The sequence below is a fragment of the Eupeodes corollae genome, chromosome X (assembly GCF_945859685.1).
Source record: "Eupeodes corollae chromosome X, idEupCoro1.1, whole genome shotgun sequence".
Classification (NCBI taxonomy): Eukaryota; Metazoa; Arthropoda; class Insecta; order Diptera; family Syrphidae; genus Eupeodes; species Eupeodes corollae.
The window spans coordinates 2,071,349-2,090,760 of NC_079150.1; the positions used below are offsets into that span (position 1 = coordinate 2,071,349).

The 19,412-nt window shown below is 34.1% G+C and overlaps 2 protein-coding genes across 2 annotated transcripts; one reads left to right on the forward strand and one right to left on the reverse strand.

Moving 5' to 3' along the window:
• Nucleotides 1-2,954: 2,954 nt before the first annotated feature.
• Nucleotides 2,955-7,687, reverse strand: LOC129953360 (vesicle transport protein SFT2B). The gene is made up of 4 exons (XM_056066492.1): nucleotides 7,440-7,687; nucleotides 3,447-3,619; nucleotides 3,258-3,375; nucleotides 2,955-3,188 (listed from the first exon to the last, which is right to left on the reverse strand). The coding sequence occupies exons 1-4, from the start codon at nucleotides 7,509-7,511 to the stop codon at nucleotides 3,057-3,059; spliced, it is 495 nt and encodes a 164-aa protein (XP_055922467.1). The 5' UTR covers nucleotides 7,512-7,687; the 3' UTR covers nucleotides 2,955-3,056.
• A 2,528-nt stretch (nucleotides 7,688-10,215) lies between these two features.
• Nucleotides 10,216-18,832, forward strand: LOC129953215 (probable serine/threonine-protein kinase DDB_G0282963). The gene is made up of 8 exons (XM_056066167.1): nucleotides 10,216-10,789; nucleotides 15,443-16,193; nucleotides 16,247-16,438; nucleotides 16,493-16,796; nucleotides 16,872-17,211; nucleotides 17,283-17,361; nucleotides 17,420-17,577; nucleotides 17,643-18,832. The coding sequence occupies exons 2-8, from the start codon at nucleotides 15,447-15,449 to the stop codon at nucleotides 18,628-18,630; spliced, it is 2,808 nt and encodes a 935-aa protein (XP_055922142.1). The 5' UTR covers nucleotides 10,216-10,789; nucleotides 15,443-15,446; the 3' UTR covers nucleotides 18,631-18,832.
• Nucleotides 18,833-19,412: the final 580 nt, after the last annotated feature.

A 19,412-nucleotide genomic window follows, 5' to 3' on the forward strand; every position in this document is an offset into this window, starting at 1 on the left:
GTGGAATTTAATATTTCGAAAACCCAATGCTGTCTTGTATCGTTAAAGCGAGATATACCTCCATTGCCATTATCCATGGATGGCACTTGCATCAATGAGACTGAACACCTCGATATTCTCGGTATGTGTGTCACCAACCACCTCTTGTGGAACGATCACATACGCGATGTCCCCAAAAATGCAGCAGGGTGTTTGGGTTTCCTTAGGCGATGCAAGAAATATTTCACCACTCCTGATATGGTTGTTATCTACAAAACTTATATACGTGAGTATAACTCCCATCTCTAGGCTGGTGCTCCTTCAATTTACTTAAGCCTCTTGGATAGTATAGAACGTTGAGCATTTAAATTGATAGATGATAATATCATCATAGTTCATTAACTTCGCTGCAACATCGTTGTAAGGTCTATTGTCTGACGCTTTTTACCGTTATTTTAACGGCTTATGCTCTAGTGAAATAACCAGGTGCATTCCTTCCCTTAAACAGTTCAACCGTAATACTTGCGTTTCTAGTAATGCTCATCAATATACCCTCGAGCTCAACTTCGGTCGTACTGTCAAATACAGAGATTCGTTCTTTAGCCGTACTACGCGAATGTGGAATGCCTTACCACACTCTGTCGATCCTAGTCATTGCAATATTCAGGAATTAAAAACCAATGTGCACCGATATCTCCTTTTAAACCCTCTCTCCTCTTCATAGTGCTCACACTGTGCTTCTGCTTATTATAAAAAAAAAAAAATTAAAAATAAAACACGAAATATTAATAACACATTTCGAAAAATCTTCAGTTGAAAAACCCGGTCCATCACCATTGACCAAAGTCAAATTTGCGTCACCAATGGCGGGTTAAACATTTGTATCTCTTGAGCACTACCGCCGCCACCATTATATTGCATGTCTATTATTGTATCGCTATTTAAATTAAGACTGTTTTAGTTAAATAGCCAATTGCCTACTACCCGTTTTTTTATATTGTACGCGCACTCAAGGGGATATGAATACCCTTATAATGATTATACATAGTGCGAGTAATTAGGAAGGGAGGATAGAATTTGAAAGGAGATACCGATGCACATTGGTTTTGAATGCCTGCACATTGTAATGAGTGGGAAATATTGAGTCTGGTAAAGCATTCCACGTTCGTGTAGTGCGGCTAAAAAAAGAATCTCTGAACTTAATAGTATGACCGAAATTGGGCTCAAGGGTAAACTGATGGGTTTACGGGATGGTTAATGGGATTACGGTTGAATTGTTTGAGGGGAGGAATGCAACTAGCTATTTCATTAGAGCATTGCTTATGAAAGTAGCGATAGAATAATGAGAGATATGAAACCTTACGACGGTGCTCGAGAGATGCAAAAGTTTCAGTTAGACAATGGTCACCTATCATTTTTAGAGCTCTCTTTTGAATTCTGGGTTATAGGAGCACCTGCCCAAATATGGGAATTGTACTCCAGTTTTGGACGAATATAGGCTTTATAAATTATAGCCAGATCAGAAGGGGTAAAAAACTTCTTGCGTCGTCGGAGAAAACCTAAACACTGTCAAATATGTGATCACTCCACAACAAGTGGTTTGTAATGCACATACCTAGGACTAATAGCTGTCCAGTCTCCTGGATGCAAGTACCACTTATGGATAGTGGCATTGAGGGAGGCTTACGCTTTTGCGACAGTAGACAGCATTGAGTTTTCGCAGCATTAAATTCTACACGGTTTTTGATTCCCCATTGAACAATGCTGTCAAGATCTGAATTTAGTGAGCTTATCATACGCTGCCGTTGGAAGTCCACATCCGAAGAACAAGGATGAGAATCTAAAAACGAATATGAAAAGCTGAGGGTACTGTCATCCGCGAAACAATTTAGTGGATTAGAAGTTTCAGACAAAAGATCATTTATAAAAATGAGGAAGAGGGTCGGAGACAAAACGGAGCCCTGGGGCACACAAGCGTTTATTTTGTGAATATCAGATTTGAACCCGTCCAATACTACTTGAATTGAACGGTCCGAATGGTAATTTCTAACCCAACGAAGAAGGGATTCATCAATACCAAATGCACGCATTTTCGATAAGAGAGCTTGATGCCAAACTCTATCCTGTTCTTCTGGGAAAACTCATCAGAGCTGAAAATCGGTTGTACTGTCAAGTAAAGATATTGTTTTTTTTACCGCACTACATGAATGTGGAAAGGTTAACTTGGCTGATTATTTCCCACTCATTGCAATGTGCTTTTATTCAAAACCAATGTCTGTACATTGGTATCTCACTTTCTTTATTACTCGCACTGTGTTAAATTATTATAAGGGTATTCATAACCCTTTGAGTGTTCGTAAAATATAAAGCTGTTTGTTTTGAAGGATTTGATTAAAGTAGAAATATATATTATTATAAAAATAATATGACTACTATTGAATTAACACCTATATCTGCAATAAAACAATAGTTAAGATTTTTAACATTATGACTATGTAGAATTCATTTATAGAAAAATGTTGTTTGTTTTATTATTACATAAATATACGAATTAATATATTAAAGATATTCAATTTAGCATTCATTCTACCTACTGGGAGAATTTAAATAAAATATAATAACAAATGATAATTATGTCACATTGAAAATTGTTGATGGGGTGATGGTTTTCAAAATCAATTTTTAGTAATTGCTTTACCCTCATCGACAGATAAAAACTAGTTATAAAATTATATGAGGTCGGAGACATACTATATATATATTAGTTTTTAAGTGCAACTCTTAAAACGTCGCAAGCCCTAACCAGCATTTACTTGTTACGGACGAAATTAAAATTTAACAAACAAAAAACTGGGAAACATATTTCCTGAGCATTGTAGCAAGCTTAGTTGTTTTGTTGTACGTAGTAATTATTGGACATTAAAGTTTAATTTGATTGGATTTAATTCTCTACAGCAAAAATAAACAACTAAAAGTTCACGGTTAGGGCTTGGATAATATTTCAAATAATTAAATACAATGTATAGAAAATAATATAAATAATTACAAGAGAAAAGAACGTAGATTGTTTTTTTTTTTTAAACATCAAGACAGCTGGAAACAGTCTTTTTGACAGCATCACGAGCCCATGGAATGTACGATAATGAATACCAAGTCATTGCCAGTGATTGTACAATAATGAGAATTAATGTTAAACCAGCTTTATGTAGCTACAAAATTAAAAAAAAAAATTATAAATAAAAATAAATTATAAAAAAGAAATGTACACAAATATTTACCACACACGCTGCTATAATAGTCAAAACAAACGTTACTATAACTATACATGTAGCAATAAGTCTGGTTGGATCGAACATTTTTTTGATTTGGTTAAATGGGCCCATCAAAAAACAAGTACTTAAAATAAAAAAGCAAATAAAATTTAAAAAAAAAATTAAAAAACAAAAAAAAATGTAATCAAAAATTACCTTGCCATCGACATAATGTTGCCAAGGGTATAGAATACTGCAAAAAGTACAATTCCACGAGGAGGTATGAACATGGCTAAGGAGCCAAGAAAAGACAGCAGAATTCCAATCGCGAAACAAATGCAGAAGCCTTTAATACGCGTCGACCAACTGAGAGTTGAGACTTCATTTATCTTAAAAGGAAGTTAAACATTTGAAATGAAAATAGAAAAAAACATAACTGTACGTAGGTATGTGTATAGGAAAATGAGTGCTGGTCACAAAATTGTATTGTTAGTTACACTCACGTTAGTTTTACATTATAAAAAGCACACTTACATAAATCATGTGAAATATTGCATAAATCTTAAAAGTTCAACCTCTTATGAGTCTTTCCATTTACAATTATTGTAGCTTTTAACTCTTATTATAGTTGAAGTATTTTTTATTTTTAATAAAGTGCGAGTTATTTTTAATGCTTTCAACTTTCGCCATTACAGGGATTTGAAATAAAACTCATTTATCGTATTTCAATACTGCATCTTATTAAACTGTACTAGAAATAAGGCATCATAAAATAACACCAATGTGCGCCTATTAAATACATAGTTTCCTGCAGCGCTATTAGGCTGAAGGAATCAAACAGCTGGTTGTCAAAACCCTATGGTCACAGCAACACAACGAAATTGATTCCCTCAGATATTATCTCGGTAGACACTGACTACTGCACTCCTACTTTGAGCCTTAGTAAGGGTTTTAAGGTCATTTATTTATTCACATCAATTAGAGATCTTAACATCTACAATTAGATTACAAAAGATCAAGAAATAAATTATCATTTATAACATTCCCATCCAGAGAAGATTGGGAGGATGACATCGTGTCGATAGGTTTCGACACAACCATCTTTACTGACGGCTGAAAGATGGAGTGCGGAGTTGGTTCTGACATCTTTTCTGAGTTCCTAAATGTAGCCAAATCTTTTAGGCTTCCTGACTTTGCTAGCGTTTTTCAGGCTGAACTACTGGCAATAAGGGAGGCATGTAAGATACTTAAACAAAACCCAAGCCAAACCCGAAATGCGGCTATCTTTACGGACAGTCAGGCAGCTGTCATAGCCATTAACTCGGCCATATCCTCAACTAAATTGGTTCAGCAATGTCGCGATGAGCTTGCGAGCCTGAATATTGACCTCGGTGTCACCCTGATCTGGATTCCGGGCCATAGTGGTATCGTGGGAAATGAACAGGCTGACGAGCTAGCCAGGCAAGGATCGGCCCTTCATAGCTCACTTGCGGAAATGGTTAACATTCCTCTTGGTGCTATGAAGGGTAAAATCTTTTCTATCTACCAAACTGAATCAAACCGAAGGTGGAGCAATTTACCCAACTGCATTATATCTAGGAAGATATGGCCCATCTATAATAAAACCCGTACAAACGATCTTCTATGCAGGCCAAGGCAAGACATAGCCAGGATTGTTGCGGTTTGTACCGGACATTGGCCTATAGGAGTTCATGCAGAGAAGTTGGGTATCTCTTACAACACCTTTTGCCGTAGCTGTAGTGACCAAAGAGAAAATGATTTCAATGATTTAATTTTGTTTGTCCAATTTCGGTTTTCCATATACTTTTAATGCGAAGGAAAATGACGCGATAGAGGCAGCGGCGTAGGAGATTTCTGAAGATTTTGAACTTGACGATTTGACTATTACTAGTTCCACGGTGATCAATACTACAGAAACAAAAATCAGTTAAAAGGAAGTACCACAAATCATATTTGAATTTCGGATTTGCTGCGACAAGTGACAGCACACCTCACTGCGTAATTTGCGGCAAAGTGTTGCCGAACAGTGCTATGTTTCCATCAAAACTTAAACGTCACTTTGCAAGGATTCATCCCGATCGCAAAAGCAACCCGACTGATTTCTTCAAAAGAAAGTATGCTAAACTTATTAAATCTCAAACCATTATTACTTATCACTCAAAGACAGTGAACGAAAATGCGTTGACGGCGTCCTACTTGGTAAGTTCCGAATAGCCCAAACTGGTAAAGCTCATACCATTGTTGAAAACTTAATAAAGCCATGTGTGAAAAGGCCAAAAAATTAGTTGACACCGTTCCTTCATCAAATAACATAAAATGAAGACGAATCGGAGACTTAGCAAAAGGCAAAATTTGATGCAAATGGATGAATAAACGTATGTATGTTTCAGGGTTGGCTATTTTAATAGTATATTTGTGCGCTACCAATATCTACAGTCCTTTCAAGAAGATCAGCTCTTCTGCAGACTTTGGACGAAAGCGTGAAAATAATCAACTTTATTAAATCACGGTCAAAGAACATAAGGCTTTTTAAAGTATTGTGTGATGACATTGGTAGTCTACACACGACTTTACTTCTTCACGCGGAAGTAAGGTTGCTTTCTCGCGGAAAAACACTGACGCAGCTTTTCGAAATGAGAGCTGAAGTTAGAACCTTTCTCATTGCCGACTACCTTGTTTTGGGGGACATGTGTGTAATGAGCGTTAGTTATTGAAATTGGCGTATCTGTCAGATATATTTAAAAAAAAAATTACTTGAGTGTATCACTTCTGGAAAGGCAATAACTGTTTTCGATGCCATTGACAAAACAGAAGCATTTAACAATAAAATCCAGTTTTGGGCTGAATCTATACAAAATCCGAAACCTAGACAGCTTCCCAATGCTCAAAGTATTTAAAGAAGAAATAGCTTTGGACATTCCCGATGATATTTTAAATGAGTTTCATATCCACCTAGTAGGGTTGCTGGATAGCTTCCTCCACTATTTTCCAGAAGAATCCCATCCGAACATTAAGGAAAACGTATGGGTATGGAACATTAAGGAAAACGTATGGTATGGAAAAAACACCTTCCCTCATATCGCTGCAATTTGAATGCTTGATTGACCTGACATCAGATTCTTCGATAAAAGAACTTTTTGCAACAAATTAGTCTTTATCAGAATTCTAGTGTAAGTTGAAAGACGAGTTCAGTTTACTTCCAGAGAAAGCTAAAATAATTTTTCTCCCGTTTGCAACAACATACATGTGTGAATCAGGGTTCTGTCATATGTTGAAACTAAAACAAAATATAGATCCCGTCTCGATTATAATTCATAAAATATATTTATGTGATTCCTTATTAAGTTAAGTTAACATTGTTCTTGTGTTTTTCGTTGTAAAAACTCTTCCCTGAATTCAAAAAATTAACAAAATTAAAAAAAAGATATTTAATCTGTTACATGTAACTACGAAAAACCGCATATGCGCATCAAAGTGCTCCGCGTGAAATTTCTCATGCAAAAAGTGCTCCACGACTAAAAAAGATTGCGAACCGCGGCTCTTAACCATTCCTGTGTGCGAGTAATGTTCTCAGGGACGGAGGGGACCTATAGTTTTAAGTCATGACATCAATTACTCTTGAAGGATTTGTGAATTCCTCGCAAGAGTTAATACCCGTAATAAAAACTTTTGATGGCACAGGCCGGGATTGAACCAAAGACGTCTGACATGACATTCTTATAGTTGCAGGGTGGAAACCCTTCCATACCCAGCTGTTAGTACGCCGTGCTATCAATTCTAAAAAACCTTGTTTAAGACTCAAAAAACGAAATATAAAAAAGGGTTAAGTGCGAAAAAGAAAATACTTTTGTGTATAACTTATAGGTGTTTCCTCGCCTTATTATTCAAAACATGTTCTATTGAGACCCCTACCTAACTGTACAAAAAAAATAAGAAGGAAGAAAATCGTGCTACGGTAATGGAAAGTCGCCCCGAAAAGCAAAAGACATGATCTGAGCTCTTAAACAAATCTCAAGAAACAGGCGGATGGGCTAGCACGCTAAACATCACACCTTCTGAGCTCTGCAGCTTGGTGTTTTTTGTTTTTAAATGAAGATCGATTTATTTTAAAAAATTATTTTTTTAAAAGCATTGAATTTGTATCACATTTGCCTCCAGAAGTCTTAAATTTTCAATAAATTTACTTACCTGTTGAATTATGCTGCTTTCTTCATCGGGAGTACGATCTTCGCCGCTTAATACCCTGCGCAATTTGTCCATGGTTACTCTTTGGTGTTTATTATTTTTGTTTAACTATAAATTTACTTTATTTTTATTCTTTATTTATTAAAATAAATATTAATTTGGAAGCTCAGCAAAAAAAAAACAAACAAAAAGAAAACAACTACACCAACAAGGGCAACAAAAAAGCAACAAAAAAAAAACAAAATGACAGATCATAGAAAGATTAGAAGGATGACCAAAGATACTTAATATCATAGATCATTCATACGAGTAGCTTTTCTGATTTTAAAGATCCAAAACCAACCTATCATCTGATTGACGCATGCACATCTAGCTAGAATGAACTCATTGCCTAAGGTGTGCACACATTGAAAGGTGAGATCGATTTACTAAAAATGCAATAGAAATTCATAACAGTGTTCAAAAAGTATGCAAACCAGAACAAGGAATGGAAAATTACCTTAAATGGGCAAATTTTACTGTAGCAATCGATTTAGAAGCGAAAATGTATCAATAGAACAATTCAAATAAAATGTTTTCTTTATAGACTTTAACCCTCCTTTTTTTTAAATTTAGTATTGAATCAGTGGATCTGTGAATTTATTTTGGGCTGTGTTTCCTTTTGATTAAAAATGAAAATTCCAAATGAAGTTCATGAATAAGGCCATCCGTAGCCATTTTGGTTTGCTACAAGCTAAGCCGATCAGCTTAGTTGTTAGTTGACTATATGTGTGAGTGACGTTAGCTCACAAAACTTATCGGTTTATTTTTGTTGGATTTCACATCTTTTTATCAATATTACAAAACACTAACGTTAAATGGGTTTTTGAGGGATAAAGTGTTTTGCGCATTAAATACATGCGCTGTGCAATACCGGACTTAGGAATTCCAATTAATATGTTCATTTAAGGCATCTTGCACATGAGTTAGGAACTGCAAACTGTGGATGTTCGCATATTTTGACTTTCTTTCACATGATCTTTATTTCTATTCACAGACAGCGACGAATTGAATCACCATTATCTCCATATTTTCCTCAGTCATGATCTTTCACACAAAAACAAAACAAGTTTGGTATAATTTTGAGGTTATGTTGCGCGCGAACAATTTATTCGTTGCAGTGTGGTTGGTATTTAGAACGCGAATAGAGGTTGACAGTTCGTAGCAACCTCACTGCAATTCGTTACTAGAAAACTATTTTTACTCCATATTACTGTTTTAAAGAACAAAATGCTAATTTCATTATCCTAACATAAAAGTCAATTGGTTTCATATAATTTAAATGTGATTTTGTAATTTACTTTTTGAAAAGTGTAAAATTACGTTTGTTTGTCCATTTTTTCATTCGTTCTTCGCTCTTATGTGCAAGACCTTTAAGCTTATTTTCCTTTTAGACATGTCGCTTTTTAGACACTTTTGGAAGCTTGTTTATTTGTAAAAAGCGATTAGTTAGAAATCCGTGTTACGAAATCTAATTGATAGGTCCGTTTAAGCGTTTTGGCTTTGTTTGTTTTTACGAACTGTCATTTTCAATTAATGTTTGGATGCTCGTTTTTTTATTGAAGCACTATTCACAAGAGCACGACCAATGACTAACGAATGTTCGTCGATTTTGACATTTCTTTCACATGAGAGTTTTTGATTCGTCACGAATGAAGTTTGACTTTGACAATTGTTTTTTTTTTTTATTTTGTTTTATCATTATTGTGTATTGTTTTGAAAAAAAAAAAACATTGAAAAAATGCGGTCAAAGTTAAAATAAAATAAAAAATAAATTGGGTATTGCTACAGTCCGTTGAGAACTAGGGCCTAGTGACTTACAACTCTCAACCATTCCTGTGTGCGAGTACTGTTTTCAGGGATTGAACGGACCTACAATTTTAAGCCGAATCCGAACGGAAAATTTGAGAAAGCACTTTTTCATGACAAGAGTTACTCTTGGAAAATTTTTATCAATTCCTCGCAAGAGGAAGTACCCGTGAAAAGACTTTAGATTGCATAGGCAGGGATCGAACCCAAGAACCCTAATTTTTTCAAGGAGCCACAGCCGAACACGATTCACCATCGAAACCAAAACAAGAATGATTTTTTAGGTTAAGTACGCACGATTATTTTATTTGTTCCGAGTGTGGATAACTTAAATATTTATATTTGACAAAATATATAGGTATCGTTTTTCCCCTTTAAAACAAGAACAAACTCCTAACTCCGCTATAAACGTCTAATAGGTTTAGGCTACACCATGCAATTTAAATATGATGATTCGAGCTATATTATTTTCTTGATCTGATCTGGATTTAATCATTGGGATAATAAAACTATTTTAGCTTAGAATTGAGCCTGAGCAGATGGAGTACCCTCAGCGCAAAGAATAATCAGAGTCAAAGATATTCGATTTATTTATACTAAAGACTGTTTACGTTACTCGTAAATACTATTAGAAGTTGCTATTTGTCATTCTCATACCACACAAAACAAACGTGAATTTTTCCACGCTCAGTTTTATTCTCATAGAGCACCGTCCGTGCTGGCTCTGGTTTTAAAAAGAAATATAATCCGACTGCTCTGATAGCTCTGAGCAAAAAACCGAAAAAGAGATTTTTCTTGACAGTTCAGTTCTCTGCTCTGATCTTAAAAAGAAAGATGGTTATACGGTTTTGGTCGTTTACAAACATACCCAGACATTCTATCCGATCGCTTACCGAACGCGGCCAATGCTACGAAATGGAATTCAAATGAAGATCATCGGAATTAAATTGGAAAAGATAAAAGAAAAGAATAGAACGAAGAAAAAGAGAATCAACACTATCAGCCCAAGGCCCAAATAAAAGCAATATTAATTTATATTCAAACAAAAATTAACTTATCTTGCCCTATAATTAGAGTTTTCAAATTAATTAATTATTTCCGACTATTACCCCATATGATTGAACATTACAATGGTTGAAAACGAAATAAATAACTAAAAAGGTTGAAATTTCTTTCATATGAAGTAAAAACGATCGTGTAAAAGATTTGGTTCGTTCGCATCTCGTCTGTGTTTGCCTTTGCTTTGCACCTTGTTGTCTGGCCTTATATTTTCGTTTACGTTTGCTTTTTTATCAGATATTTTTTTTTGTTTAATTGAAATTAGTTATTTGCATTAAAGTCTTTAAAACTGTGTATATTAATTTGAAGTGAAAATAATTGAAGATAAAAAATTCCCAAATACCAAAACAAATGAAATGCTACACAGAAAGAACATCCTTTATTTGGTTTCTGTTGTGTCAAAGAGTTCCTGATATATATGGTGCTTCGCTGGACAATTTTTGATGGTATGATCGTGTTTGGTTGTTGATTGCTAATCAATGTTTGTTAATATAAATATGTTAAGTATTTCTTTGTTTTAAATAAAATAATTTCTCAAATTATTTAATAGAAGTCTTAATTTTTGGTTATACACTAAGTGTTTGAGTTAGATTTAGTTAACTCCAGGCTTAGATGGTCCTGAGTGAAAATCAACAGGTTGCTGTACAAATTTCTAACTATAATATTACTTTGGGTCGAACAACATATAAGATTACAAAGAGGTGTTCTTCAGCTAAATGATTGAATTTTCTGGATTGTGTATAGGGCCCTAAAAACTACCTGTGGGATTGCTAAAACCTGATTACGCATACCAGTCACTTTGTTCAATAATATAGTAAACATTTGAACATGGTTTTGATATAATGCAAAAAACTTATTCAGAATGTTATCAATCCTGTATCTCAGTTTGAGGATCCCAACTGACGATGTTGATTCTTTTTCTGGCATTGTACACTTAAGTTTATGTATTTACTTTAAACTAGAAATTCTTATATTTCCTTACATAATTTAGTTGACTAAATAATATAAGCTAAGCATATTTTAAAAATTTTGTGTGCTTAATTAAGGTGAAACCAAATCAAAAAAATTAAAGAAGCGCCAACTATTTTGCACCCGCCCTCAATAGTAAGGAATCCCAGGCGTTGGTGTCTTGTGTTTTGTATACTAGGGCAGATCTAGACTGTTAATCAGGGGGAGGTGGGAAGTTTACACACTTAACATTAGAAGAGGAGTTTATGAAAACCTCTTTAAAATATTCTTTAATGCTCTCTACAGGAGGCTTTCAAAATTTAAATAACATAATGTGTATCTTAAACCTACATTTACATCTTTCAAGTGCTAAACTTTCTGGATATATTTGTTGACCTATTTTTTCGGATTTAGTTTTCGGGAGTCTATTATTGCTATAGTTTTCAGTCTGCATACTCGTAGATTGGAGCTGGTGCTAGAAGAACCTTTCTTAAACAAAGTTTTGCGTGATTTTGATCTTAAAGGATTCAAAAGAATTTAAAAATTGTAGGCAGGAAAATATTTGGTTCTTGAATTTAAGGAAATACGTGCATTTAAGTACATACGTAATGTCTCTAAAAATTAAACAAAAACAAATTAAGGTATACAAAAAAGTTGAGAAGGAACTTTAGTGTGGGACTAACAAATTAAACGTTGTAGAATCTCTTATTACTTCAGTTCTCGAGAATTCCTTTTTAAAGTAATCGAGAGATTCAAAGCTTTTATATTAAACTAGTTGACCCGGCAGACTTCGTACTGCCTCAATCGATAAATAAAAGACCTAAGCTTTTGTATAAATTTCAAAACAAACAAAACGTATTGAATAAAAAATCATTTTTTTATAAGGCTTGTGAATCAGGGCCTAGTGACTTACAACTCTCAACCATTCCTGTGTGCGAGTACTGTTGTCAGGAATGGAAAGGACCTACAATTTTAGGCCGAATCCGAACGGCTAATTTGAGAAAGCACTTGTTCATCACATGGATTACTCTTGAAGGATTTGTCGATTCCTCGCAAGATTCAGTACCCGCGAAAATTTTTTTTTTTTTTAAATTAAGGTGGCACAGGCAGGGATTGAACCCAAGACCCCTTGCATGACATTCCAATGCATGGGTACTCGACACATCATATTGCTTACTTAAAAAAAAAAACAGAGTTTTCCTGAAATACTGGCTATTTATAAGGTTTAAATTTTTATTAACAGACAAATCCTTTGGAATTATCGGTATTCGCGGGATCAAGACATCCTCTCCTTTGACGTTATTCATCAGCTTTTTCACAGCCAGTCTTGTTCCATTGCATAGTCGAGGTTGATTAATGTTACGCAGCATGATGACAACTGATCCTACTTTTAACTGCAAATTGTGAGGTGGTAATCCAGGCTATTCCGGTGAATTTAAAAACTCCGTGGGATAGTTGAGTACGACATCCTGGTTCATAATGGTGTCGACTGATATGAAGGAAACCAACTATCCTGGAAAAAAATTCTGAATGGTCGCATTGAGATCCTCGACATCTTTATTTTTCGCTACCAATATTGCTCGTTCACCCAGCCAATTATGGTTATTGAACTTTTGAGCTATATCTGAGATAACACGCTGAATAAGCTCCTCTTTTGAATCTGTGATGTGACAGATCTCTGTGGGTAATGTGATGAATCCGGTCGAGGTGTCCATTGCAACTTTATTATTTCCAATGTCTAACAACTGCTTCGCAAACACATTTTCAGTTTCATCATGTTGGAAAAATACTCGCATGTTAGTTTTAATTGGAGTGTCTTTAAACCTTCCCTAGACCTCCACGAACATTTCAAGACTAAGATAAGATGATAAATCCGTTCAGCCGTTCTCGAGTTTTAGTGAGACTAACGAACAGCAATAGATTAACAGATATGAAATATTCGTCATGTTCTTCAATTAGCCATTAGTTTAACGAAAGTGTCACTTTTTTTGTTTAATTATTGGCACTATTTATGTGCCACAAAAAAAAATAAGATGAAATTGAAGATAATATCAAATTGGCGATATCTTATCAAGGTTTTTTCTTAAGAACCTAAATATTTGCTTAATCTCTCATAAAAAGGATCTTATGAAAATAGTTTATAGCATTATTAAAGTTTTTCAGAATTTTATATTCGTCCATTGGCCAAAAGTTGATGAATTTGTGCTGAGCGCTTGGACATGACCTCTACGACACCTCCCCCTGGGTCCATCATTGCTAGTATTGCATATTATTTAATTATTCTAATTAAGCTTGTACATAACAAAATAAGTATATTTATTTTTGAGTTTTGTCGGTTCTCAACGTATACATACAGTCGTGGTCATACAATTAAGCCATTACTATATAGCAAAAGATTTCCTTAAAAAATAAGAAACTTAACACAATGATAAATTAATTTATTAATGCAAAATATACATTTAGTAACTTTGAAAAACTTATTACAGTAATGATATGTTGTTTTAATCGATTTTGTAAGTCGACACGTAACTAAGCCATCTGCAATGAAGTACGTTTATAAATAACTAACCCTATTGGGGGCAACTTTTTTACATTCTATGCAGCTAGTATTTAGTTGAATATCCTTTCTGTTTTATTACTTCTGCGCATTTGTTTGCATTATGCCTACAAGCAATGAACACTGGGCAGGAGTTATTTCTGACCACTCTTCTTTAACAATGTTCCAAACAGAAGAAGTAGGTTTTCTAGCCGCAACTGATTTTTTTATGATAGATTTTCTATGTGGTTCAGATCCAAGCTTTGAGCAGGCCACTCCAGGACTTGAATTAAATTTGATTCAAATCAGGATATATACGGTAAATTGTCAGCATAATCCCTATTAAAATGACTGTCCGAAACGTCCATGTATACATTTCTCCTGTCATATTTCCATGATTTTGCACCAATAGACCAACTCCTGATGAAGTAAAACATCCCCAAACCATCACGGAAAACCCTCAATGTTATACAGTTTCTTTGTGTATTTCGGGTTCAATTCTTTCAATGGAGGACGCCTCACATACTGTCTTCCGTCACTTCCAAAAACGTTGAACTTGGATTCGTTAATTCAAAAAATTTGGACTTTTATTAAGGTGTTCTTTAGAAAACCTCATTCTTCGAGCAATATTTTTTTTTTTTGACAGCGATTCGTCCATTCAATTGTTTTTTGCTTGAAGTCGCCTTCGTATGGTTCTTGCTGATAATTGTATGTACATCATAGTTCTCCTCCATTTGGGCTCTTAATTGAACAGATGTTAAAAATGGATCCACTTTAGAAAGCCTAACTAATGTTCTGAACTCAGCCGGAGTCGTTTTTCATATCTTTTTTCGAGGTAGGTTCTAAAAAATATTGAACTCCGTTCCTAACTTTACCTCTACCAAAACCTAGTAATTTGCCTACTTTCATAACATTTTGTACTTTTTGAAGCATTTGACAGTAATTTTTCTTTCACATGGAGTAGAGGTTTTATTTTTTCCCATAACTGTTATCAATTAAATATTTTAATTTCCTTAATAATAAAACAGTTTTAATACATTTTAATAAAATGTCTACATGGAATAATATAAAAGTACCTGTTTCAAATGTAATGGCTTAATTATGTGACCACCTGCACTGCGACTAATCAACAAATAAAGCGCTTAAAAGCAAAACATCTTTGAACCTTAGTTGACATACGGTTTTCATATTGAGATAATGTAAGTTGTAAACCGTTAAACAAAACGGACACAAAGTGATACAGGAAAGCTTTATTGAAGAGAATAGGGTACATTAGTTTTGTGGCTTAATTGTATGACCATGACTATATGCATAAAAGAAAACAAAATTTAGTAAAAGTGAAAAAATAAGGCAACCTCTGGTTTCTGGATATGATTCTTAACAGAATTGAAAAACAAACTTAAGTTATTTATGTTTTTTGAATAACCAGCAAATTTAATTGTCTTTCCATATAACAAAGAGTTGTGTGAGATAGACACAGGGAGGTAGTGCTATTCTTGGTTTTAGTAACGAATATTAAAAATTGCTATTTAGTTTGAACAATCCATCTGAAACTTTTTCGTTGTAGTCTTGAGGCAAAGATAACTATTCACATATGTATATTTTTTTATCACAGAGAAATGCGTTCACAGAGCCCAGTCTTGGCGTATTTAACAACAAAAACTCTTTCGTCCGGTTTGTTAACACTTTCAAATAATAACAATAAAGACTACGATCGATCAACAACACGAACTATTGCATCTTCTTCATCGCCATCAACAACATCGCAACAAATCAATTTAATCCAAATGACTACTGGTGGAGGAGTAAACACTAACCACAACAACTCCGCACAAGATTCAACGAAAGTACAACAAAATCCACCATGTAATACAATACCATCTACTTCATCAAATAACAACACCCTGGGCAAACCATCAACGATATCAATGACAATACGTCATAATAATTCTAGTTTATTAATGAATAATGTAAATAATAATAATACTTTAAAAACTGCTGTTAATAATACTAGTAATAATAGTAATAATAATAACAATAATAATAATAATAATACTAATAATAATAATAATACTAATAATAATAGTAATATTAATAAAAATAATACCAATACTAATAATAATAATAATATTAATAATAATAATAATAATAATAATAATAATAATAATAATAATAATAATAATAATAATAATAATAATAACAATAATAATAGTAATAATAATAATAATAATAAATTATGTCCTAATAACGACGAAAGCAACACCAATCCAAACTCATCAAAACTCCAAACACTAGAACAACGAAAATTAGAACTAGAAAAATTACTCAACGAAAAGAATTGGCTTCTTCAGCAGATTCATAAACAAGTAAATCTTACTTTATCTAATCATATTCTTATATAAATATATTTTATCCGAAGGAAGCTCAAATTCTAAATGGTAGCTATGAGAACTTCAATTTATTCGAAATTGGCAAACTAAGTGGAAGTATTGGATCAACTGGTGGTGGAAGCGTTGGTGGATCTACAAGCACTACAAGCTCAATACTCCGACGAAAAGGTAGCTCGAGTTTAAAGCTTCCAAAAAGTAATGCTCATTTTAATGGCAAAAGTGTAAGTTATCAGAAGTAAGCTTTTTCCATAATTATTAATGAATTTTTCTTACAGAATCGTTACACACTCTCCAAATCAGATTATGATCTCGCCCAAGAAAATAAACACAATAACAACCAACTTTCATCATCGGCTAATCCGAATATCATAAGTATTAAAAAACGCCAAGGCCCACCCCAGAAAACAAATTCATTTCATGATAGCACATCGGCCTCGGCTTTGAGTTTAACAAAATCACCATCATTCGAATACAATGGCAGTAGTGGAAGTGGTATCAAGTACAGTGTTGTACGTCCACCAAATCATAATATAAACAATATAAGCAGCAGCAATGAAAATTTGTCAAATATTCTTGGCAGTAAGTTTGCATAAAAGAACTTTTCAGCTATATAAATCAAAATTATAATTATATCTTTTTTCTTCATCATAATAGTTACACAATGTGATAAATACTACTTGTCTCCAACAAGTCAAATGTATACCAATGGTAACGGATTCATTAAAGCCAGTCAAAATATAAAACAATGTCTCTCCTCACCATCTCCAATGCATAAGATTATGAGTCTAAATGATACACACTCGCAACAAGTGCACATGACAAGCGGTCAAAATTGTTTGGTTAACCACAAAAATGAGAATCAACCGCACTTAGAACAATACGAAAGTATCGATGCCTTGTCGCTGTCACCATCGAATGTATTCGACCAAAATCAGCATTCTAATTTGTGGAGAGCCCTTTCAAATAATGATCGATCTGCATGGTGTGATAATAGGTAAACATGATATTTAAAGCCAAGCGGTTTTTTGTATTCATTTAATTTTGTAGTTATATTGAATTGAACAGTGAGAACGTGAGCGTGAATCAATTTCATAGTTTAAAACCTTTGGCCAAAAAAATTGTACCCGCGCCGGGAACGTCTGTAGTAAGTTGAATGTAAAGATTCTTCAATATTTATCTTTATTTTACTTGTTTTGTTTTAGCAACACTCTCCTGAGGCCCCGTCGCTAGGAAACTTTTATCCAGTTGGTGGTGGACTTGTTGTTGGCAGCTATCCGAATGCATTAGAGAAGTCATGCGATGAATTGTCAATCTCCTCGGTCAATAGTGAAACAAATAAAAAACCAAAAAACAAACATTGGTGAAAGATAACCACAGAATTACCAAAACTTAAAACTAACATTTTATGAAAATATTTATTTTTAGGATGGAATCGTCCCTAGATGGCCCAATAATTCGTCCACATGTTTTGCAAACGACACCATCAGTTACCGATTCGATGGCTCTTTGCCCTGATCTGTCGCCGACCCTTAGCCAAAATCCATTGCAATATGCTTATTATAATGTTTCAGGTGGAAAACTAACACCTACAGCTACAGTTGGAGCAGGAGGAAGTGGAAGTGGAATGCTCTTAGTGCCAGTTTCCAATCCAAAATTGACATCTCGGAATCTCACTCATGACCCACATCCTCAGCAGCACTACCACAAACAGAATTATAGGGAGCGTACAAAGTTATCATCGCAATCAATGTCAAGCGGCAGCTGTCGTGCACCAAAGACAAAGTTAGATGAGGAAAATAGCCATATGAGTCATTCAACATCGTATTTAAATGTTGATCCATTCAATCATCCACATTTTCAACAACAACATCAACTAAATGTACAGCAGTCCCAATTATATCACCACAATCATTATTATTTTGATATACCCACCGGGCCAATCCAACAACAAAAACAAACTCAGCAGCAAAAGTCACCAAAAGCCTCGCCATCATCAGCGTTACAACAACAGCAACAGTCACAGCCAAAATTCAGTCCAACAATTCATCAACAGCCATCCCCAGCGTTGTTAAATGATAATTTTGTGGGAAACATTCGCTATACCACTTCAATTGCCAACCAACCATCTAAAGTGAGCAATTCTAGCCAAACTCTCGTTCAAAAAAATACCAAACCTCCCAATTCGCTATCCATAAATATTGCACAACGATTGTCCCCCGTATGTGTGGCCACATCACCAGATATTCGAATTGAATCACCGAAAAATATGACGGTTGTACAGCAAGCTACATTTTTGCCCTATAAAGAAGTGACAAAGCCCTTTGAGATGTCAGATTTCTATAAGTACTCAACAAAGTTTCGTCAAAAAGAAGCAAATACCGCCACTTTGTCGAAGAATGTGACACAAAATTAATGAGCGAAAAATGTGTAATGTAAGTTTTATTGAGTATAGTACTATTAACATATTTGCAATAGATTTTTCTGTCTACTGCCTCTTCTCTGAAACTATTATAGTTAATTTTTTTTTTTAATATTTAATTTAAACTTATGTATGTTCAATACATATATAAACGACAATATTGTAAAAAATATATTTTATCTAAAGCAAAAATGTATGCAAGCTGTTTTTTTTAACACCAAAAACGTTAACTAGAATTCATTGAACAACATAGGTGGAAATATTAGATTCACGTAATGTGTATTATTCGAACGGATTGGGCTCAGACGTCAAATAAATTTCAAACTATTTACTTCAAGACTCGAGTGAATGAGATATTAAACTAAATTAATAGCTGATTCGTAATCGTAATTTATTTGTTGTTTTTCATGTCGTATTCAATGACATCGTATTTCAGAACATTGGAGTTTTTTGCCTTTCTCTTAATGTTTAACAAGAAGTTCCAAAATTGTTTAACTTAAAATAGAAATTTTATTTTGAATTGAATTATTGTGTCTTCTAAAGTTTTTTCACGTGTTAAGTACACGTGAGAAATTCACAAATTCTACAAGTGTAATTCTTGTCATGAAAAGTGTTTTCTCAAATTAGCCATTCGGATTAGGCTTCAAACTGCAGGTCCCCTTAATATTTGACAACATTACACGCAAACAGGAATTATTGAGAGTTGTAAGTCACTAATGCCGAGTTCTCAGTGGACTGTTGCGCCACCCAATTTGTTTATTAAGTTTTGACGTACG

Excerpts from the sequence above, each read along its gene's own strand:
- LOC129953360 (XM_056066492.1), bottom strand. The coding sequence starts at position 7,511 with ATGGACAAATTGCGCAGGGTATTAAGCGGCGAAGATCGTACTCCCGAT. Across the intron at positions 3,620-7,439 it reads AAAGCAGCATAATTCAACAG|ATAAATGAAGTCTCAACTCT; the intron begins GTAAGTAAATTT and ends CTTCCTTTTAAG. Across the intron at positions 3,376-3,446 it reads AACATTATGTCGATGGCAAG|TACTTGTTTTTTGATGGGCC; the intron begins GTAATTTTTGAT and ends TTTTATTTTAAG.
- LOC129953215 (XM_056066167.1), top strand. The coding sequence starts at position 15,447 with ATGCGTTCACAGAGCCCAGTCTTGGCGTATTTAACAACAAAAACTCTT. Across the intron at positions 16,439-16,492 it reads CTCATTTTAATGGCAAAAGT|AATCGTTACACACTCTCCAA; the intron begins GTAAGTTATCAG and ends TTTTTCTTACAG. Across the intron at positions 16,797-16,871 it reads TTTGTCAAATATTCTTGGCA|TTACACAATGTGATAAATAC; the intron begins GTAAGTTTGCAT and ends TCATCATAATAG.